Here is a 24197-nt window from a genome sequence, read left to right on the forward strand (position 1 = left end):
GGATTAAATATTAGACATTCTAAACATGTTCTTGACCCTGGTATTAGTAGACTGCTAATGAGTTGGCAGGGCAGGTAGCCATAGGAGTACAGGTAATAAGAGCCTGTCTTCATTTTTTTTTTCATCTACCACCATACTAGGTATAGTATCTTGCAAATAGTAGTTACTCAGATAGATATCTTTGAATGTATAAGAGGATGTCAATAATGGTCTTCAGTTAAATGTTTTAAATAACAATTCAAAAATGAACCAACGTGAACTCTATCTGGAAATTGAATCATGTCATGGGAGTTTACTGTAAAGAACTGTATTTAATATTAGTTTATTTTCATAAACTCCTGTGATTTAACCCTTCTGTAACCCGAAGCTTAACATGAGGAAAAGATTTCTGTAGCTAAGGATTTTATCCTTCTTTCTATTCAGCTCAGGTATCAGTGAGTCTTAAAAATATTTTTAAGTCTTCTTAAAAATACTCAAGTAATTTCTCCTATGCACCCCACCCACATGGCAAATAGTATAGCTAATCAATCAAATTTTCCTAAAATTCAGCATTTATTTATCTTCCCACTACCTATTTGGGGCATGTATTTATCATAATGTGAAGTGTAAGATGGGTGCTTATGCAGTCTTAGCTACATCTAAATGTTTTCCCTCCCCCCAGTAGATTTGGCTGTCAGGAAATAACTTTTTAATAAACACAGCCCACATAAAAAGACCTTAGGCATACACAAAGAAAAACTTCGGCTAAGGTTAATGTTTTGATTGGTGCATAAAAAGTAGGCAGGGCCGAAATTGGACAGGAGTCAGGATAGAGAAATGTTCTCAAGTTCTTTAGGGCTGGGTCTTTTCAAGTTTGGCTTCATTGTTATTGTGGTGAGTAGTCGGAAGGTCCAATGTAAATAAAGTTACCAATATTTATTACAAATCTAAATATAAAAAATTGCAATATTTCTTGTGTCTCTGTTCATTGTTATTGCTAAGAATGACTAAGGGCACATAGTATATGACATCATGTAATTAAAAGCACTTAAAATTTATAGCCCATTAGAAATGCTAGGTATTAGTTGTCAGCATAAATCAGTGCTAAACTCAATTGAATAATCTTTGTGTGGTTTATCTGTAAGTTTCTGATAATTGTTGAGCTCTGATAAAGTGGAACAGCATGCTAGATGAAATTTGTTTTAGATGACTCCAATTTTCGCTATCTACAGAGACCGTTTTAGGAAAAAATCAGTCTACAACCCATTTTTCATCAGCTTACAGTAGGCCATAAGCCATGGGGTCAAATCTTTCTTGAACACTGGCAGATTGTTCCCTTTAAGTGATTGAACAATTTCTTTCACCTTTCTTCTCAATTTTAGAATGGTGAGAGTATCATGGTTGAACTTGCAGCCGGACCTTTTGGAAATAATGAAAAGGTAGGGATGGCAATTAAATACAAATGGCTGCCAGTGTATGTGTGTGTGTCCAGTTAATAATTTTGCCTTCTTGTGTAATTCATTGGTCACGTAGTGCATGTTAAGGTATTGTAAAACTTTATTTCTCACAAAATATAGCCCTTTTATTAGTTATTCTAAATTATTAAATACCTATTGACTTGGGTTTCATCCTAGAATGATGGAAACTTGGTGGAAGCCACTGCTCAACCCTCAGCTCCCCATGAGAAAGTAAGGATTGTATTTCAGATATGTTCATTGGACTTTAAATCATACCCTCTGAGACAAGACTCTTCTTTGGGGAAAAAAAATCCAGATTGCCAAAAAAAAAAAAAAAAAAGGTTCAAGGCCTGAGTCCTATTTTTGGTAAAAAGGAAAGAGAAAAAGGTTAGCTATGGGGATACTGGATTAATACTGTTAACCCTACATGTGTGTTGGGTTTTGTTTTTCCAAAACTACATATCGATTTCTTTCAAGCTTTCTATAAATTCAGAGTATATATATGCCTAATTTATGTTCTCTGATTCTAAGCTTTTCTAAAATGTTAATTCTCAAATGTTAAAACAATTATTCTAATATCAATCCTTCCATTTCTAAAGATATGGGTAAAGATTCCTAAGAGGTTTATTGGTGGCCTCTTTTTTTTTTTTGTAATTACAGTTACCAGTAGTCATCAGAGTACCAAAGCTGGCCTATTTCTCAGTAATGAGTGTGTGCCTCATGCCAGTTTCAATATTGGGTTTTGGAGACATTATTGTACCAGGTAAGTGATTGTTTGTAACAATTTGAGTGGGAATATACCGATGGTTTAACATTGTCAAATCTATAGTATCAAATGTCAAATGTTAAAAATTACCTACTCTGTATTAAGTATTTCTGGCTATAGCTAGAGCTGGGATCAGCCACAGAGACAGAGACGGAGAAAAAGTGTTCTGGGGGGTAGAAGATAAAGCCCAAATAGTAACAACCAAAGTGTATTTTCCATGACTCAAAAAGTGTCTTAGAAGAAGTAACTAGTATCAGTTTGACCTTCTTTCCCAAGAAAGTATATAACAAATCCCCTTTTAAAAGTTGAATTTAATATTACCAAATGTATCATAATAAAATAATAGTTATATTCTAGGAAAAGTGGTTTAGGAATACTAAGCAAGGTCATGACCAAGAGGAAAACATAGTAGAACAACAACAGCTTGTAGGGCACTATAATGCAAAAAAATTACAGCATGTGGTGGAAATTGATCACCTTCTCCTAGCATGTCTTCTCTGACAGTTATTGCAGTTCTGCATTATTTTCCTCACTGGGCTACCTGTAGAATAAAGTTAATCCCAGCCCAGGAATAATATAGTGTAGAAATAATTAATAATGTTTCTCAATCAGCTGAGAGTTTTTCCTTCCTCACTTTTCTTATAGTCTCCTTATGTACTAACTGCCTGTGGCTGGGTAAAGGGTACTGGCTCTTCTGAAAAAGCCCTTTCATTGACATAGTAAAGCTGGATAGAGAGATAAGCAAAAAGTGTTGCCGTGTGAGCTGGATGGCAAAGACCAGTGTAGCAGCTCTCTTAGCTCAGTGAGTCTCCGTTCACATAATTGATAAAGTAGGGAAAGCATTCTGTTGAGTAAACTTAAGGTTTCTTGAATATCTTTAAACTTATCCCCAACTTTACCAGTCCCACACCATGTGCTATAAAAAGCACATAGCATAGAATTGGTGAAAATAGTGTGATCGTATGTAAATACTGCATTCTTGAAGTAAATGTCGAAGGTCACTAACAAATATTTCCCCAAAAAGCAGAGTTTTTGATAATATGTGACTTAATTCTAAAAGCTAAATTCTAATTTGGGGGGATGGGTATCACTGTTTTTAATGTATGGAAATGTTGATTAAACAGCAAATATAGTAAAAAATAACAAGGAACTACCAAGAAACGTATTTGATTAATTATGTAAGGACCAAAACTAATTAACGGAAACAACTAATAAAGATAGTAAAATTATTTTCTGATTTTTTTAAGCAGTTGAATGTCATTCTTACTGTTTCATAATAGTGTTTAGCAAATAAATACAGTCTGAGATTTCTTCTTTGGAGAGGTTCAACACATTTCTTAAATAGGTAATAAAATGTTTTTTTTCCTGTATACTTGCATGCTTACAAATTAGAGCTTATATTTCATTGCCATTTGAACTCTCTGTATTAAAATTCCAAATTATTTTATTCTCCTTGGAAAAGAGATTCTTTGCTCACAATTTGAAATTGTCTTCCTTGATGCTCTTTCAGTACATTTTTTTTTGATGATACATGTAAAAATTTTTGTCAACACTAGAGACCAAATAGACTAGAGACATATACAGAATATTCCATCCAACAACAGCAGAATACACATATTTCCGAAGCACACAGGGAACGTTTTCTAGGATAGATCATATGTTAGGCCACAGAACAAATCTTAGCAAATTTAAGAAGATTGAAATCATACCAAGTATATTTTCTGACCACAGTGGTATGAAACTAGAAATCAGTAACAGGAGGATAACTGGAAAATTCACAAACACATAGATATTAACACACACTCCTGAACAACTAGTGGATCAAAGAAAATATTAAAAGAGAAGTAAAAATGTGTTGTGAGACAAATGAAAAGAGAAGCACAACATTTCAAAACTTATGGGATGCAGCAAAAGCAGTTCTAAGAAGTTTATACTGATAAGCATATACATCAAGAAAATAGAAAGGTCTCAAATAAACCACCTTTCTTTACACCTACAAGAACTAGAAAAAGAAGAACAAACTAAGCCCAAAGTTAGCAGAATGAAGAAAATAATAAAGATTAGAGCAAAAATAAATAGAGAACAGGAAAATAATAGGAAAGATTAACAAAACTAAGAGTTGAATCTTTAAAAGGATAAACAACATTGACAAACCTTTAGCTAGACTAACCAAGAAAAAAAGAGAGAGGGTCCAAATCAATAAAGTTATAAGTGAAAGAGGAGACATTACAACTGATACCACAGAAATATTAGAAAAATTTCTCCATGACATGGAATATTAAGCAGCTAATAAAAATCATATCTTTAAAGACTGTTTAATGGCTTAGGAAAATGTTTAATATACGGTATTAAGTTTAAAAACATCAGCATGTAAAATTTTGTCCAGAATTTGAGGTAGTTTAATGTTCTAATGATGCAAAAATGAAGGTTAGATACAATACAACATGTTCTATTGCCATAGTTAACAGTTGAATTTGTGTTGCTGTTGTTGTTTTAAGAAAATAATGTAGAGTGTTGTTTTAGGCCTGTTGATTGCATACTGTAGGAGATTTGATGTTCAGGCTGGTTCTTCTATATACTATGTTTCCTCCACAGTTGGTAAGTTTTTGTTTTTTCTTTTTATTATATTGAATTGTACTGTCTGTAGGAAAAGGTCTAAAAATAAGGAGTCCTGGATTCTAATTCTTCACCATTAATGAATCAGACATGTTTTTTCCATCAAAAAGATAATTATACTTTACTACCTATATCACAAGGTTTTTGAGGTTTAAAAAGGAAATTATATGTGAAAGAAAAACTTTAGGTTCTACACATAAAATGCTTATTAAAGTACATGGCACGTAAGTAGTCAATAAATTCTATAATACTAGCTTTTTAAAAAATACAGTATAGGGACTTCCCTGGTGGTCCCTATACTGTTAAAGAATCCACCTTCCAATGCAGGGGACATGGGTTCGATCCCTGGTCAGGGAACTAAGATCCCACATGCTGTGGGGCAACTAAGCCCGCGTGCCACAACTACTGCGCTCACTCACCTCAGCTAGAGAGCCTGCGTACAGCAAACTACAGAGCCCACACGCCACAACTACAGAGCCCATGCACCCTGGAGCCTGTGTGCCACAACCAGAGAGAGAGAACCCATACACCACAGCTAGAGAGAAGCCCGTACGCCGCAACGAAAGATCCTGCGTGCCTCAACGAAGATCCCACGTGCCCCAACTGAGATCCGATGCAGCCAAAAATAAATTAAATAAATAAATAATAAAGCTTTAAAAATATGGTATAATAATTACATATTAATATAAATAAATTTATGGCACAATAACATTTCACCTGGGACAGCAGCGGTAGTTGTCACTCATCCTTTTATTTCTATTATCGAAAACAGACAGGAACAGGCTGTAAGCCAAAAAATACTTTTCTGCTTCTGAACATATCAAATAGATATCTCAAAGTCTGTACACCAAAGTTCTTTATTCTTAGGTAAATGGCCTGCACTAGAGCCATTTAGATACTGTTCGAGCAGGGTTTTCAATTCCACAGTGGAATTAAATCTAGTAAATTAAAAGTGTACATTAGTGGTAGAAAAGGGTGTTGCTAGAAATAGTTACCCTGACAGTAAGAAAGAACAGCTAAGTAAGTGAAAGGATGAAAAAGGGGAAATTATAAAGAAATAAGAAAAGCAGTCTGAGGCCATTAAGTATAGTACTCCCAAAAGGCATTAACATATTAGAGTCCAGCACCAATCAGTGTGATAGAATAAAAGAAGTCAATGAAAAGACAGATAATAGGACTGTCAACTCTGCTGTGTAACTTTGGGCAACTCACTTAACTTCACTGGTCCTCCATTATCTCATCTCTAAAGCAAGAAGGTGGACTGCATTGTCCATAAAGGCCCTTCTAGCTCCAATATTCTGAGATCCTGTGTTCATAATGAGACCCTGAATCATTAATAAAAGATCCAATGACGTTTGGTATGTGCTTGTTGAAGAAGACCAGGAAGTATATAATCAATATTAGGAAGATTTTTCAAAGCAACCTTTAGTACCCACAGGCACAGATTTTAGTTACCTAAAATGTGGAACAACTCAGCATCCTTAATAGTGGCAGATAATTGAGGCTTCCTTGAATTATTATCTTTATCCATGATTAATGATTAGGGTAATTATAATGAAAATACTAACCAGTTTCCAAAGTTTTCAAAAGCTCTGTAGAATGTCTCTCCTAACTACTGTCTAGGAAAATAATGAAATTATGAAAAGAAGTCATAGGGCAAAAACGTCCTTAGAAATATTCGAAAACCAGTACTTTAGTGACAGAGTTAAAATCCACCTTTGATAGCATATAGAAATTGCTGATACTTGATATTCTTCTTGCAGCCTATGCCGTCGGTATGATACTTACCTTTGTTGTTCTGGTGCTGATGAAAAAGGGGCAACCTGCTCTCCTCTATTTAGTACCTTGCACACTTATTACTGCCTCAGTTGTTGCTTGGAGACGTAAGGAAATGAAAAAGTTCTGGAAAGGTAACGGCTATCAGGTATGTGCTTATATCTTGGTTACCAAGTTATCTTATGACATTGCCTAACTTTGGATGGGAACTGCTTGTATATATCAAAGCTTTTAAATGCCAAAAAGTTGCCTTGAATTTGTCAGGATGTCCTAAGTTTTTTCCACTACTACCCTCTTACTATTCACCTGCTGCATCATCAGTTCTCATCCCCACTGCAATCTGATGCCAAAATTCTGGTGACTCAAGATAAAACTACCAAGAAGCATGGGAGGGCATCAGGGAAAATCAAAACGGCATTTCAACGTGAGTTTTCAAAATCCACACAAAAGTCGCCTTCATGAAAGAGAAAACCCTTGTTTAAGTACTAGATTTTGATACTGACATTAGCTATTTATAGTAAGAGTCCTGAGATTTTACAGATAAAAAGTACTGTTTCCAGCATCTAAATGGGCCTAACGAAATGAAAGAGGGCACTCATTTCAGATTTAAATGGATCAAGATTAACCTTTCTGTAAAATTCCTAGAACAGAGAATATCAGATACCAGAATCTATCATGTTTGAATTATTTCTTCATTGAAGTTAAACCCCTTTCTTCTTTTCCTAAATGTTCTTGGTATTCCTGTAAAGTTTGTTTGTTTGCTTCGAAATTAAAGAGGGTTGGGAAACCCTTGCCTGTTGAGGTCATGGTCATGGCATTGATCCCTTCATGAGGCAGTTAGCTCTTCTTTGCCCTATTACAACAAACGACCCTCTGTCATCCACCCTCATGCATGCATGTCAGTGATCACATGAACAAAAATAGAGATACTTTGGGTAGATGGCTGCAATTCTGTTAGTAGATAAACAGTTCAAAGTTCATATCCACCTTGTGGGTGGTTGTAGTGTAATCTTTATTTAATAAGAGGTGCTTAGCACATTAAGTTAGACTACTGTAATTGAAAAAAGCACCAGCTTAGAATTCTTTGGGGTAAGTCTTATAATTTCTTTAAGATTAGGATAAATACCTGCCTTTCCTACCTCACAATGCCATTGTCTCAACTTGTATTTATACACATAGAATTAGTTTATGGCCACAAGGTCCTTGACTAAACTAGTAAGACAGCTTGTAACTTCCATGAAGAGGACACCCACATGGAATGTTTTATAGATTTTGAAAAGTTAAAGTATGTCCTACAACACACACTCTAATACTTGTTTCGTTTTGTTTTGTTTTTAATATTTATTTATTTATTTGGTTGGTTGCGCCAGGTCTTAGTTGTGGCAGGTAGGTTCCTTAGTTGCAACAGGTGGGCTCCTTAGTTGTGGCTCGTGGGCTCTTTAGTTGTGGCATGCAAACTCTTAGTTGTGGCGTGCATGTGAGATCTAGTTCCCTGACCAGGGATCGAACCTGGGCCCCCTGCGTTGGGAGCACGGAGCCTTAACCACTGTGCCACCAGGAAAGTCCCTAATACTAGTTTTTGAAAGTCACATCCCAAGAAGTGCCCTTTGTCATCATTTTTTAAAAATAGTTTTCTATTTCTTCACTTAGCAGATGTTTATTGAGCAGTTCTTTTGAGCCAGGTACTGTTATAGGTGCTGTTGATAAAAGATGAACAAGTTAGAAGCAGGCCTACTCTCACGGCCTCTTGAAAGTTACAGTCTAGTGGAGGATACAAAAAGAGTCACTAACAATAAAGTGTGATGAATGTGAGTTATGGCAGGTGCCATGAAAACTAGAAGTGGGACACCCAGTGCTTATGGTTTTGAGACAGTCAAAGGTGATTTGGGGAAGGGAAGCTTCTTAAAGAATGTTAAGTTTATGGGACTTCCCTGGTGGCGCAGTGGTTAAGAATCCGCCTGCCAATGCAGGGGACACGGGTTCGAGCCCTGGTCTGGGAAGATGCCACATGCCACGGAGCAACTAAGCCTGTGCGCCACGACTACTGAGCCTGCGCTCTAGAGCCCGCGAGCCACAACTACTGAGTCCGCGTGCTGCAACTACTGACTCCCGCACGCCTAGAGCCTGTGCTCTGCAACAAGAGAAGCCACCACAATGAGAAGCCTGCGCACCGCAACGAAGAGTAGCCCCCGCTGGCCACAACTAGAGAAATCCCGTGCACAGCAACAAAGACCCAACGCAGCCAAAAAGAAAAAAAAAAGAATGTTAAGTTTATGTTGAGACTTTAAGACTGAGCCATGTGTTCCATATTGAGAGAACCATAACTTCAAAGGCTTGGAGGGAAGAGCATTGACAGATTTAGGAACGAAATGAAGTTTAGGATGGCTATCCTATTGAGTAAGAATAGGGGAGCAGTAGGAGATGAAAACTGGAGAAGGAAGCAAGGGAAAGAGTCTGTAGGGTCTTGTAAGCCACGTTCAAGAGCTTGGACTCTATCCTAAGAATATTGGAGACCATTTTAAGAGTTTTAAGAAATCTAGAAAATGGATTGGAGGAGGGAGCAAAACTTGAGGCAGCTATTACAATTAGAAGCAGTGGTAGCCAGAATTAGAAAGGTAATGAGATTGAGAGAAGTGAACAGGGTCAAGAGAAATTGACCTAATTTCACATAATTAATGTGATCTGGTGATAGATTCAGTGTAGGGAGAGGAAGTGGAGTCCAAGATTTTTGGCTTGGGTAGCTGAGTGGGTGGATGGTGACACCACTCACTGAGATTAAGAAGGGCAACAGATTTGAGAGATAAGATGATGAATTCAATGTTGGACATTTCAGAATACCTATGGGACTACCAGGAAAAGAGAAGTAAGCAGTTGAATAAACATCTCCTGATATGCAGGAGACAGGCCTAGCTAGAGACAGAAATTTGGGAGTGTCACTAGCATACTCCGTGAGTGAGAATGTAGAGGGAGAAGAAAAGGCTCAGGACAGAACTGTGACCAAGAGGTTTCTCCTTTTAGGGGCACTTATCTTATTAACTGATTATGAGGCAAATCAGGACAAAGAGGATGAGCAACATGGGGAAACTTTGTTTAGGGTTAGAGTTTAAATTTGGGACAGTTAATGAGAGCATGTGGTACTATCTTACAGAATTAAGTATGTTGTTATTTTCATCAGCAGCATTTTATTTTTACTTGTAAATTTTTCCTTCCCCTTTAATGCAGCTTTAAGGATCGGGTGGTTTATTATAGTGCCTTTCCTCCTTTCTCTCTCCATGCTTTTTATTGAGGAGAATGGGGATGGTAGGTAAGAATGGACTTCAACCAAGGGATGCATTTATATTCCCTATGAATAAGTGCTCTGCCCTGGACCATTCAAGTTTCATTCTTAAAAATTGTGACCTTGAAAGAAATGATGATTCTGATTCACAACAGCTACATATAAAGTTAAAGATCATTGCAGCTGGACACAAAGCCATAGTAAATAGTTACAGAAGGATGGACTCCAGGGCCTTCACTATAAGACATAGACGCTAAATAAGACAGTTGATTGTAGGAAAATCCATTTTGAAGTGTCAAAAAATAGGACAATTTTGGTTATACACTTCTCACTTTTGTAGTGTGGTATCATAATTTTATTACATAAGATATTCAGAATATAAAATACCACATAGTAATAAAAAGCATGGATTCTGGTGCCAGACTGCCTAAGTTTGAATTCTGATTTTGTTAATTATTAGCCATGTGACCTTAGGCAAGTTACTTAGCTTCTCGGTGCCTCAGTTTCCTCCAGTGTAAGATGGGATAATAATCAACCTACTTCAGAAGGTTGTTGTAATAGATGCAAATTGCTTAGTACAGTACCTGGCACGTTGTTAGCACTATAAATGTATTTGCTATTATTATTTGTAGGAATTGAGTTTTTTTGTTTTGGTTTATTTGTTGGTTTGGTGGTTATTTTTCAATTCATTAACTGATTTCTACTTTCCTGGTTTGGATATTAAAACTTTGGGTCTTTGTTAAATCTGCTTCCTTTTAACTTATTTGTAAAAGGCCATCACAAGCCTCAGAGAAAAGATTTTGTTAAACATGGTCATTTTCCCACAGAAAATATTAAGCATGGACATTTCCTGAAATTTTAGGCAAGCTAGTTGCAGAATATTATAAACTGCTGCCAGGAGAGAGTCTATTTTTCCATAAAACTAGCCTTTTTAAAAATTATAGAATGTAATGCCTTCTGTTAATGTGAAAAAGAAAATCTCTCATTCCTTTTGTCCAACCTTTAAAGTCCAACTTAATTTAGCTCAAATGTTGTCATTTGTGGAAGACAGTATATTATAGCTTTGGCATCAGTTCTGGCAAATTATTTAATCTCTGAAGACTCCTCGTTCATAAAATGAGGTTGGATTTACAGGGAGGTAGGAGAATCTAATCTATAGAGGTAGGTTAGCCCAAAGCTTAGTGAAGCAAGTGGATGTTGAAATCAGATAAGGCTAGCAGAGGCTTTGGAAGTAGAACAGGGAACCTCAACAAGCCTGGGAAAATAAAGGGAGACTAGGTATGGACTTAGTGTAGGAGAGGCCTGAGAATCAGCCCTGAAGACAACCCTCAGGCCATTACTGGTTCATCTCTTTGGCTAACAGTATAATAATCCTTTCCCTCTTCTCCCCCTACCTCCATTATCTGTTTCCAGAATATCCCTTGTATAACTCCCAACTCAAAATCTGCCTTCTCCAAGCAGATATCCAAGAGTTCTCCAGTTGAAATCAGGTTCACCTTTCCCCATACTTTTTTTTAGACTTTGACTTTAAATACTTATTGACACCTGCCTTGTAGTATAGATATTTGTGTATGCTTCCCTCACTTAAGTTATTAGCTCCTAGGTGTTAGGAACCCACAGTGCTGATAACAGTGTTTTATACACTGTAAATTCTCAGTCTATGTTATTGAAATTCTTCATGCAAAGCAATTATAATGTTCAGTCCTTAAGGCACTGACCTTTAATCACTTTTGTGTGTGTGTGTAAGCTTCTGGGTTGTGTTTTAGCAGCCTTCATAAAATTACCAAAAATGTTAATAAGGTATTGTAAAAGTGTGGCACTTTTGAAACATTAAACTAGACATATCTCTACAGTCTTTATATATAACCATTTTTTGCAAGTGCCAAAAGTTTTTGCTACTGTTTTGAAAAAAAATCAAATGTAAAGCAAGTAATATAAATTAAAATCAGAATCTAACAGCACATTTGTTTATGCTGTTATCATTTGATTCATTCTAATGCCTGATATTAGCATTGAGTGTAAGAGTAGTAGAAAGCAGGACTTTTCCACTGGAGATTTTTAAAAGTCATGGGTAGCACTGATAGCCTTTTTATACTGTTTTCAAAGGGCAAATTATACCTTGTTTTTTGCTGAAACTTAGAGACTTCATAGAAATACTTCAGTATTTTACTTGGAGTCATTCAGCCCTTCCATGAATTTCTCTAATCAAAAAAGTAAAGTTTTCTATAGGATTTCATTAAATGATACCAGTTTGGAAATCTTAATTGTATAATTTCTATAGCTCAAAGCTACTTACACTATGTTTTTTATGAACTATTTTTCTGGAGTGCTTTAAGAGCTACAATATTCAGTTTCCCTTATTTTATAATGAGTGTAGAGAAAGTTAAGGTGTTTTTTCTCTAAGGAGAAAAATTAAGTGGTGGCATAATTACTTTGGCATATAGAACAATTAATAGAAATCATGCTTTGGGGAGAATTTTTTGCTTCTAATCCTAAATCAGTGGAGTTAGATTTATGCAGCAACCTCCAATGGGCTGTTTTACTCTGGGTGGGAAGTAAGTTTTCAATTTGTTAATATCCAGTAAACAGTGGGTTTGTCTCTGTTAAATGTCACTAGTGCTTCTAATTATTTTTAGAAGTCACAAGCTGTAACTGACAAGTCAGAATACAGAGATACTTAGAACAACTCTGCTGTAGTATCAACAATTCTCCAGTTACTGCACTTTAATGAGCATTTTATTAGGCTGTTTCTGGAGATTGGTTCAGAGCTATCAGTAAATGCCAGGTTAGTCGACCCAGTTTCAGAGAACATCTTTTCTAAATTGAGCTTGCCTATTTACCAATATTAAGAAAAAAATTTACATGAATTTTCTGGTTAATTTTATTATCTATGTTAATTTTTGTTGTGTTTTTAAAATCCTATTTCAAGTGTGCTCTTTATTTTTGTGTTGTTTTTTTTGAAAAGTCAGTAAAGAAAAGTAAATACAAAGTAGAGATGTCATTTCTCAATAAGTTGATTTTGCAAGTTTTTTTCTTTTTAACTAATATATTTCTATATTTAGAGATTAGATTACAGTGCCAATGAGGTACCAGAGGATTAGGAAAGAAGAGGCACATTATAACTTAGAGTTATGTAGGCTATTATTTCATTAGGTTACAGTTACCAGGGTCAGCAGGTCTTGGGGAAGAAAGAGGGTTTTTCCCCAACATCCATTCTGCAGTTCTCTGTCCCCACAGCTCCAGCCTCTTACACCGGAGTGTCTATAAATTGCTAGAAAAAAAGGGGGGCTAAATATATCTTACGTGCTTCTTCTTTCCCTCTCTCATTTAAATTGTGACTAAAATCAGCTCTTCAACAACTTCGTCTCATGTGTTACCTATTTTGATTTGGCATTTATGCGCCCCCCCCCCACCTGCCACAGAAGTGCTATGAATATGCAACTACATTAATCCAGGGGATATCTTTGGCAAATAGAGGACCTCAAAACTGATTGTTTAGGGGCTTGAAATGACTCATAGAGTATCAGCAGGTTTGGGTTTTATAAGCTGTCTCCATCACTTGAGACAGTTGTCAGCTGAAAGCCTCAGCTCATGTTTGTAGTCTTCTTTGTCTGGCACGTCCAGAGACCCCATTTGGAAATTATTCCTCTCTCTGTTTCCTCTTCCAAAAAACCCTAAAGCTTTTAGAATCAGTTTATAAAAATGGGAACATTTATCTTGCTTGTCTTCTACTTCTTAGTAAAGGAGAAGGGAAAAACTACATCACAATACTTAAATTTAATCACCAATCTAAAAATCTTTGACAATCTTCAGAAAGACATTAAGTACTTATTCTTTTCCTATTTTTTTTATAGGTCACACTTTATTTTTTTTAATTAATTAATTTATTTATTTTTGGCTGCATTGGGTCGTTGCTGCACGTGGGCTTTCTCTAGTTGCGGCGAGCAGGGGCTACTCTTCGTTGTGGTGCGCGGGCTTCTCATTGCGGTGGCTTCTCTTTGTTGCGGAGCACCGGCTCTTGGTGCGCAGGCTTCAGTAGTTGCGGCTCGTGGGCTCAGTAGTTGTGGCTCATGGGCTCTAGAGCGCAGGCTCAGTATTTGTGGTGCACGGGCTTAGTTGCTCCGTGGCATGTGGGATCATCCAGGACCAGGGCTCGAACCCATGTCCCCTGCATTGGCAGGTGGATTTTTAACCACTGCATCACCAGGGAAGTCCCTTTTTTCCTATTTTTAATTAGTTTTATCTGAAGAACAGGGTAAAAACACTGAAAACATTTAAGTGTTTCTTCCTTCATTCCTAAACATGCAAAGATTTTTATGAGAATATGGGAGGAACTGAAGTGATCATTTGAGAGAAGTTCATGGTAATTCCCCTAACATAGTCTATGGAAAGTATATTCTTGTTTTTGTTTTCAGATATCATTTGACTTTTAAGTACCTTTAATTTCTTTGCCCTTAGTAGAAATTTTTGTCATACAGTCTTTTTAATATTTCATGTATCATTTTTGTCCTAAGGTCAAAATTATCCTAAGGTCAATTCAAGGTGTCAACCAGTTTATACTGTCCCTGAATCAGCAGGTATTCTCACAGTAATTTGTGGTGCCATTTTTAGTTTTTCCACCTGTAGGAGTGGACACTGCTTGGAATAGTGTCCTGGAATAAGCATCAGGAATATCTTGTGATGGATATTCCCACTGCCATGCAGGGCAGTATTCATATTGGGAGATGGAAATAGTGGAAGATCCAGAGAAAGCACTTATCAGATTGGCCCTAGTCTAATGATTAAGCTTCCTGAAAGAGTCATTGTCACCCTGAGCATGTCCTTTCTTAGGAGTGTGGATGTTGAAACAGTACATTGGTCCAAAAGGAGTGCTCGGTTCCATGGAGCACTCTATGTCTCTTAAAAACTGGGACTCCTTTTGCCAAATTAGTGAATACTGGGGGCAAGTTGAAAATTTGCATTTCCTAACATCTTTTATTTATGCCTAGATGATGGACCATCTGGACTATGCCACAAATGAAGAAAACCCTGTGACTGCTGGTGAACAGATTGTCCAATAATAATATTATGTGGACTTGCAATAATGTGTCAATTGATTTTCTACAAATAGAGTTGGCCGTTTTAAATTGGCTTTTGAATTGACAATCTGAAAGAAACTTCAATGATGTGCTTGCAAATATGTATTTTTAAGAGCTGGTACTGACGACTACATGATAAGTAATTAAAATACATTTGCTTTTAACTATGTTAAAGCTGTGCCTTCACATTAAATAAAAGCATATGGTCTGTGTAATTTTCAAGATGTAATATATACAGTATATTTTTCTAAAAAAAAAAGGCTTCATCCACCCCTGTACTTTTCTTACTGAAATCTCTTTCTTTCAACTCTAATGATAGTTAAAAGTATCTGTCAAAGTGAGTTTCTGAACAGATTTTACTGTAAAGAATTATGCAAATTTTATGCTCTATAGAAATAACTGTTTAAGACCATGTAAGAAGGCAGTTCAGCAATGGAATTTTAGGCCTTTTATCACTGCAGAGGTTAGAAATATATAATTTGGGAATATATATAAATGTGTATTTTTGTAGCATAAGTTTAAAAAAATCCCAATCCTTTTTTAAACTTGAGAACCTAAATTACTTCAGACTGCATATGTATTATATTAGAATATTTTTCCAGATATAGAGAAACATAATATATAGAACTAGTCATTAAAAGGAAACAAAAACTGAAATCCACAGTTTTCAGTTCTGCTGTTTCCTTGAAGATGTAGCTTAAATTTCTAAACTAACATTTAATTCCACTATGGTATTTCTGATCTCTGAAGTTTGGTTCTGCTAATGTTAAGACATAATATTTTGTAAAAATTATTTTTCTTATTAAATTATGTATTAATACATATGACTCATTGTTTGAGTGTTAACATCCCTAATAATCCCCTCCCCTACCTTTTTTTCCCCTGATCCCTACTCCTTTCCCCGTAGGAAACCACTGTTAACTTTTTAAAATTTGGATGGAGAATGGTTTACTAATATACAAAGTGTGCTTCAGAGAAAAGAATTGGAGACAGAAGACAGGAGACTGGGTGTTAGTCTCAATTTAATTACAAGAGTTTGAGTAAATTTTATTAGCTCAATAAAACTGTATCTCAGCTTTCTCATCTGCAAAATGAGTATGTTAGACCAACTAGTCACTTTGGTATCTTCCAACTTGAAAAAATCTTTCTCATTCTTTGCTAAATCTCAGATGTGGACTTGAACATTATCCTGGGAGTCATAGGTCACATTATCTTTCCATTTTCTTTTATTTTCTCTAAGAAATTCCCAAATGAAAAGTGATTGCAAAGACAGCAGGATTTTGTATTTCTCTGTGAATAATGTACAAGATATGTGAACAAATCCATGATTTTTCATCCTAAGGCCAGTTTAACTGATTAAAAGATAAAGCTAATGCCTTTAAAAATGGATCAGACCTTTGATGTTTGAACTAAATTTAGTATTTGAGGGAATTAGATGCTTTTGATTAATTGTTAAGTTGCTGAGTAATTTATAGATGTAGAAGCTCCCTTGACAGTCATCCCTTCTTTCTACTTAATGCACTTATGGGTCATTTGGTTTATGGCAAATGACAAATAAGTATCTGACAAGTAAGAGTTCATGTTAATTTTGCCTCTATAATATAAAGTTTGAATTTTTTCCAAAGAATTTAATTTATTTGGCAGACTGATAGAACAGATTAAGTGCCATGTTAAAGCTCCAACTATATTTTCATTTATAATATCAATAAAATGTTTGCCAAAATACAGCTTTTTTAAGTAAAATTATCTGCACTCTTATCCCAGCTTTAGAATATTCAAAAGCCTCAACCACATTTTATGAAGAATGTTAAGAGAAAATTTTACATCTAGAAATCTGGAATCTTAATTCTTTGATGCAAATTCTACTTTATCCAACCATTAGTTATCAAGAAGGTAAAACCTTGTTCTAGTTTGCTATTTAAATCTTACAGATTAAATAGAAATAACATAAAAAGTGAAATTTCTTAAGTTTCTCCATCTTCAATATCAACTTTATATTATACTTAGTCCTTCTAGCAACTGAACTGAAAATATTTATAGAAATTACAATAAAGTGCAGAAATATTTTATTTGGGGAATCAAAATATAAGCAAAAGATAGTGGAGATGGAAATTTGGCTTTAGAAGACTGTATCATTTCGTCCTCTCTTGCCCTCCCATCACCAATAACTTTAAGGGGAAGAGAAGTTTGTTTATTTCCTAAACATGTGTTTAAAACAATAAGATATATTGTAGGAGATTACTTACTGCAAAAAAAAAAAAAAGTCTGAGAAACTCCCTATGTACATTTTTGTAGTTTATCAAACAGAAATTATTAAATACCTCAAATTGTAAAGTCAATGATTTTTACTTCAGTTTAGTTCGACAAAGATAAATGTGAGGTTTGTGGGAAAGGACTTTGATATTTTACTACGTTATGTTTCCTTCTAGCTTGTAGATTTCTTTTTTAGGTTAGCAATACCTTATTAGTAGACTCAGCAATTCTCTTTTGAAGGAAGAAAATTTTAACCCATCTGCTGTTGGCATTCATTGATTTTAGTTACATGTTCATAGAGATTTTGATGAAATGGTACATTTAGAGTAAATACAAATGAGCTTTCCAGTTTTCCTTTGTTTTTTTAATTTCTGCCTTAGATATAAGCAAAAACTAATTTATTTAAGTTTGGTCTCTAAAATGTCAACTTGATCTCAGCTAATGAGACTTCACAAACAGGAATTGCTTTTCAGACTAGTGGATTGTACTAGTTTGAAAGGCTTTATATTTTCCCATTAACAAGGAAAAAAGTTGTTATGCCAAACAACCCGTTTTACAGTTTAAAAAATTTATTTTCAGTGCTCTATTTACCTCAGAGGTAATTCTAAAGGAGGTAGGGGAGGGTAATGAAAATAAAATCAAAATACTGAATAAAAATCAGTTTATGCTTTCTGGAAGAAAGATACTCTATAAATTCAAGAGATCTGAATCAAATGACTTAACCTTTTGGAATTTGAAAGAAATTATGTAGTACTCACAATTTGGATTACTGAATTTTCAGAGGAAACAAAATGATTTATAAGAGTAATATATAGGCCATATTACAGTGAAAATCATATATGTAAATTTTCTTGTTTAATGTTTCCATAAGGACAGCTTTTGTATCTAAGAGAATGTTCATTGGGGAAAATTTTTTTAACTAAATTTTTTAGAATAGTCCTACATTATTTGCAATTAGGGGGCAACTAAAAGAAAAAAATGTGAAATATTTAATGTCATTATTTGTTTCTTTGGTTAGGCATAGAAAGTAAACAACTTATTTTCCTTTGGAATATGGATTTTTTTCAGTATCTAAAGTTTATCTGGTTAGCCTTGAGATTTCCCAATCAGACAAGTCAATGTAAATTAGGTGGGTTTTGCTTGTTTTATACCTTCTGTTGTCTTTTGATCATATGAGAACCTTTTTTAAAGTACATGATTGAATTTTTACTTCTTAGATGGAGGTTTGAGTGTGAAATTCTTTTCTTTTAACACTTTGATATGTTAGTGTAAATTAGTACTTTTATAGCACTACTAGGCTTTATTTTTTTATGGAACATGATTTAAAATTTTTTGAAGTGTTAATTTGGCAATGCTTTAAAACTCTTCATTATGTGCCAATACTGACAAGAAAAACAGTTTTTTTTAATGTATTGAATTCACTATGGTATTCAATAAATTCTATTTTAAAATAAAATTTGAGTTTGTTTTATTTTGAATGGTGAAAAATAATTGAAAATGAACTAAAAGCTACTAGATCATGTTCACATAAGGTGAAAATGATAATAATCACTTATGAAATTGTCTGGCTATTTTAAATCTGACAAATTATCCATAAAACCTAGACTCCATAAGTGTCATTTACTGGAAATTTATATTGATACATAATAGCTCTTAATAAATATTTATTGAATTGATATATCTATAGACTTTTTTTTACCAAGAAACTATCCTACCTGTTGTAATGAACATCCCTGACATTTGCAGCTTTGCTTATGTTCTCACAAATTACTAAGATCCCTGCTGCCATTGTACGGGGTAATTTTTTGTTTTTAACTTAGATGTGGATGACCCAGATATGTATCTGTAGTGGTTTTGTCTTGACCATATGTTGAGGAGTCCTGTTCAGAGGAGCCTTGTTTCCTCCCACAGGCCCATATACCTGAAAAGATGCATAAGAAACTGGAAATAGAGGCTCTCTTTAAGAAGAGAGGGAATAAGATGGGTTGAGCACAGGAGTGAGAGGGAGACTTATTTTTCACTGTATACTCTTGTACCTTTTACATTTTCTATCATATACTTCTATTAAGATTCAAAATACAAATCATAAAAATCTATTGAATTATTTTCCTCTTAATAGGTATTCATACTAACAGATGGTTAACTAATAAATTACTCATATATTTTCCTTAAGATAGTAAGCCTTGGAAACAGTCTAATATGTATAGTGGGAGTAAAGGGAGAAATATTTAACCACTTGTCATGTTTTTTGTCTTAAAATTTATGTTCTGTACAAATTTATTAGCTTGAAATTCATTTTTTGCTAGAAAATAAGAGTAGAACTAAATTTTATAAGCTCATTCCCATTTCTATAATCCCATGAAGACTCTAGAATTGAGATCAGAAGTTCTCAACTTAATATTTCTTTGTGGCCCTTAACCAAATGACCCACAACAAATTAAAAATAAAGCAAAAGTGGGAATCCCCTGGCGGTCTAGTGGTTAGGACTCAGTGCTTTCACTGCCGGAGCCAGGGTTCAGTCCCTGGTCCAGGAACTAAGATCCCACAAGCTGTGTGGCACGGCCAAAAAAAAGGCAAAAGTAAAAATAATGAATCACTGAAAAGCATTGACAATGGAAAACAATGTCGAATTCCAGGCAACACTAATGATAACAAAGTATCCTTCCTAAAAGTTTTGGAAATTTCAACTACCTGCATATGAGCTCTTAGAATAGACACTTTGCACTTGCAGCAATAGCCAGACTCGGCAGAATTCTGGAGAGAGAGCTCTGTAAACTGCAGTAAGGCACTAATTCTTAACAGCTCTCTTAGGAGGTTATGGGTACAGTAAGTCCCCTACATACGAATGAGTTCCATTCTGAGACCGTGTTCGTAGGTCCAATTTGTTCGTAAGTCCAACAAAGCCTAGGTACCCAACTAACACTATCGGCTATATAGGGTAATAGGTTTATAATACTTTTCACACAAATAATACATTAAAAAAAACCAAACACAAAAAATAAAACATTTTTAATCTTACAGTACAGTACCTTGAAAAGTACAGTAGTATATCACAACAGCTGGCATACAGGGGCTGGCATCGAGTGAACAGGCAAGAAGAGTTACTGACTGGAGGAGAGAGAGGAGATGGGAGATGGTAGAGCTGAAGGATCGTCAGCAATAGGAGACAAGGAGAGCAAGCTGCAATTTCACTCATGCCTGACGTTGATGGCACAGGTGCTGTTTCCTTGCTGGATTCAATTCTATCTACCCTCTTGAAAAAACGATCCAGTGATGTCTGGGTAGTAGCTCATTTTTTCTCGTCATAGATGACACGGTAGCACTGGATTGCATTCTGAACGGCTGCTGCAAACTTCGTGTACCATTCTATGTTCTGGTCCTGTGCCTCAAAAACTAACAGTGCCTCGGGACTTCCCTGGTGGTCCAGTGGTTGAGAATCTGCCTTCCAATGCAGGGGATGCGAGTTCGATCCCTGGTCAGGGAACTAAGATCCCACATGTTGCAGGGCAACTAAGCAGGCACGCCACAACTACTGAGCCCATGCACCACAACTAGACAGAAGCCCGTGTGCCGCAACAAAAGATACCACGTGTGGCAACTAAGACCCGACACAGCCAAAAATAAATTAAAAACAAAAACAAAAAAGAATAGTGCCACCTCAAATAAAGACAATCCCCTTGCCATTTCCTGCATAGTGAATCTCTTTAGTTCTTCAGTTACTTCTTCCTCTTGTCTCTCTTCGTCCTTTCTCTGGGCCTCCAATTCCATCAGGTCTTCATTAGTAAGCTACACAAAGTAAGTACACAAAAGCACAACCACGTGTAGAGGATGCATGCACGTGACAATGTACGCCAGACATGTGAACTAACTTACGTGATTGGACATGTGAACACAGGTTTGCATCTTTGAAAGTTCACAACTTGAAAGTTTACTGTAAATAGTTCTTAACCTTAGCTGTAAAGAAAGTCTATGGTTTGGCATGTCATTATGTTAAAAACAACCTTCCAATTTAGATCATAGGGTCACTTCTTTAGATAAGTGGGAAAGGTATCAATTGGATTTTAATTAATAGTTACGTGTTAATAGGCTCTGCTAGCTATAGAAAACCAAGTAATTTTTTACAAATGAAGAGGGCTTCATCCAAAAATTTATTATATGTGTTTGGAACACTGAAGCCTCACGTATTATTATTTTTTTCTATAAAATCTACTCCAGCCCCTTTCAGTGCAGAGAAATAATATAGACAAATGCAAGTGCCAAGTCCTCTCCATACTCTTCCAAACGTCTCTCAAAGAATCCTGGTACTCGCCATCCGCACTGCCACTAACTCAATTTAATTCATCTGTACTGTAACAGACTTTTAATTGGTCTTCCAAATATTAATTTCACTATCAATCCCCCTTCCATATCATAGCCAGTGATCTTTCCAAGATGAAAATCTGATCATGCAATTCAAGCACTTTAAAAAAACCTTTAATGGCACCAAATTTGTTTAAGAATAGTCTAGATACCTTAATGTGGTTTTTCTAGTCCCTGTTTCTTTCCAACTTAATCTCCCATTATTTTCCTCTCCTTCATTCCTGCCCCCTTACACTCTTCCTAGGAAGCTCTTCTGCACACAGTCCCACCTCCCACACCCAGCCATCCTCTATAGACCCTTCAAATCTCAGTTTAGGTATCACTGTTTGGAATGGGAAGAGATAAATGTGGAAAGAACAAATACAATTCCTCTATGGAGTTTTATTAAAAAGGAAGACGAGAAATGGGCTCAAGAAATAAGTTTGGTAAATGGGAAAAGAATTTGAAAAAGAATAGATACATGTACATGTATAACTGAATCACTTTGCTGTACACCTGAAACTGTCACAACATTGTTAACCAACTATACTCCAATATAAAATAAAAAGTTTAAAAAAATTAAAAATTTTTTTAAAAAGGAAAGAAGTTTGGAATGGGGGTAGGGTATTGACAAGGGAAGAAATAACAGCATTTTTGAATGTTAATGGGGATCCAATAAAAGGGGATATTTTGATGATGTTGGAAAGAGATTGGAGAGTTAACTAAATTTATTTCCTTAAGTAGGCCAGAGGTGATGGGATCTAGTGCCCAAGTGGAAGGGCTTGCATTAAATAGAAATATGGAGCATTCGCCTCCAGTAACTGGAGATAAGGTAGTGTATGTAAGTATAAATGCATAATAGGGAGGTAGATGTGACAGGTGTGAGCATGGGAAGTTCTATTCTGATTGCTTTTATATTCTGACAATGAAGTGCTAATCAGGGTCATCAGCTGAGTCAGTTTCAGGAGCAGATGCAGGAAGTTTGAAGAGAAAGAAAAAAGTTAATCTTTCAAAAGTAAGAATGATTGGTATAGGGACAGGTTCTCAAAGTGTGGTCCCTGGCTCAGCAACTGCATCACTTGGTTAAATATGCAAAATTTTGGTCCCCACCCAGACCTGAAACAGAAACTCCAAGGGTGGGGTACAGCAATCTGGTTTTTAACAAGCTTTACAGGTGATTCTTTTACAAGCTAAAATTTGAGACCAGGCATATCAGACTCACTTGGAAGGCTTATTGAACCACAGGGAGCTGGGCCCCAGTCTCAGATTTTCTAATTCAGGTCTGGGGTGGGACCCAACCAAGGATTTCCATTTCTAACAAGTTCCCAGGTGAAGTTGGTACTGCTGGCCAGCAGACCACACTTTGAGAACTACTGGTCTAAAGAAATACAGTATGATATAGTTGCATCAGGGGCATATCATGAGGTCCGTGGTCTTAAAATTAAATTGGACTTTCTGTTTGTGTGTGTATGTATGTGTGTGTTTCCCCAGCCACATTCAGTTATACAGGTATAATATTGATTTGAACCAGGGCTGTGATTTAGCCAAGCAAATTCAAAAGCAAAAGAGGAGCAAGGGAATTTAGGATGTGTGTGAAGGAGTGAATATAACTTATTAACCATGAAATTTAAGCTAGGTAAAGAAGAACATGAGGGTTTGGGGGGAGCAGTAAATGATAGTGCAAAAGTGTTAGGATAAATGCATTATAGATACCTATAAAATTGAATGATTGTTGGGTTTGGAATAGTAGAAAAAGTTCAATAGATGGAAAGTGGTGGTCCAAGATGATTGTTAGAAATGGAAATTATGAGGAATTGCCATTACTGGTAATGATAAGGTCAATGAAGGTTTCCCAGATCAAATACAGGATGCCCATTTAAATTTGAATTTTAGATAGACAACGGATACTTCTTAGTATAAGTATGTTCCAAAGTATACTTAGAATGGGTTTATTTTCATCCATTATGCTGATCTTACAATGGGACCCTTCAGCCTAGTAACCTCTGTCCTTCAATTTGGGGATATTTTCTTAAATTATTTGGTTATTTCCTCCCCTTCGTTTTCTCTGTTCTTTCTTTCTGGAATCCCTAATATATTGATGTTGTACCTCCAGTCTTACCTGTTTTCTCAAGTATTCCACCTCTTGTCTTTTTGCCCATTATCTGGAAGATTCCCTTAACATTATCTAATCCTTTTATTTCTGCTAACATTTTTTAACATAATTTTTAACATAATAACATAATTTATTTCTGCTAACATTTAAAAATTTCCAAGAGCTCTTTTTGCTCTCTGACACTTTATTTTTTATTGTATTCTATTGCTGTTTCATTGATGCCATATATTCTCTTAACGCTCTGAAAATATTAATCATAGTGTTTCTGTTTGCTTGTTTTTGAAATTGTCCCCTGTGTATAACCACCGTTTTCTTCCAATGCCATTTTTGTGTGTTATTTCTTAGAAGCTTTCTTCAGAGAGAAGGTAATCTTTAGTTTTCTGCTCATGTTTAAGAGTGAGAGGCTAAAAATACAGTTGGACACTCTGAGCACATAAATGGGCTTATTAAATGTGAGGTACATTGTAGGATGATCTGGTTTTGCTGCTGGGAAACCCCAATACCAGTATATTTAAATGTTTTCTCTTGGGCTGATCAGATTCCT

General features: G+C 35.6%; 1 protein-coding gene across 1 annotated transcript in view; it reads left to right on the plus strand.

Moving 5' to 3' along the window:
- The window catches only part of SPPL2A (signal peptide peptidase like 2A), a 59797-nt gene extending 41209 nt beyond the window's left edge, over nt 1–18588 (plus strand). The window contains exons 11-15 of the mRNA XM_061180319.1: nt 1362–1418; nt 2097–2199; nt 4726–4800; nt 6582–6742; nt 14860–18588. Coding sequence (XP_061036302.1) covers nt 1362–1418; nt 2097–2199; nt 4726–4800; nt 6582–6742; nt 14860–14931 — 468 coding nt within the window. The 3' untranslated portion in view covers nt 14932–18588. The remainder of the gene's footprint in view (nt 1–1361; nt 1419–2096; nt 2200–4725; nt 4801–6581; nt 6743–14859) is intronic.
- The last annotated feature ends 5609 nt before the right edge of the window (nt 18589–24197 follow it).

This window comes from Eubalaena glacialis, chromosome 2 (assembly GCF_028564815.1).
Source record: "Eubalaena glacialis isolate mEubGla1 chromosome 2, mEubGla1.1.hap2.+ XY, whole genome shotgun sequence".
NCBI classification, from domain to species: domain Eukaryota; kingdom Metazoa; phylum Chordata; class Mammalia; order Artiodactyla; family Balaenidae; genus Eubalaena; species Eubalaena glacialis.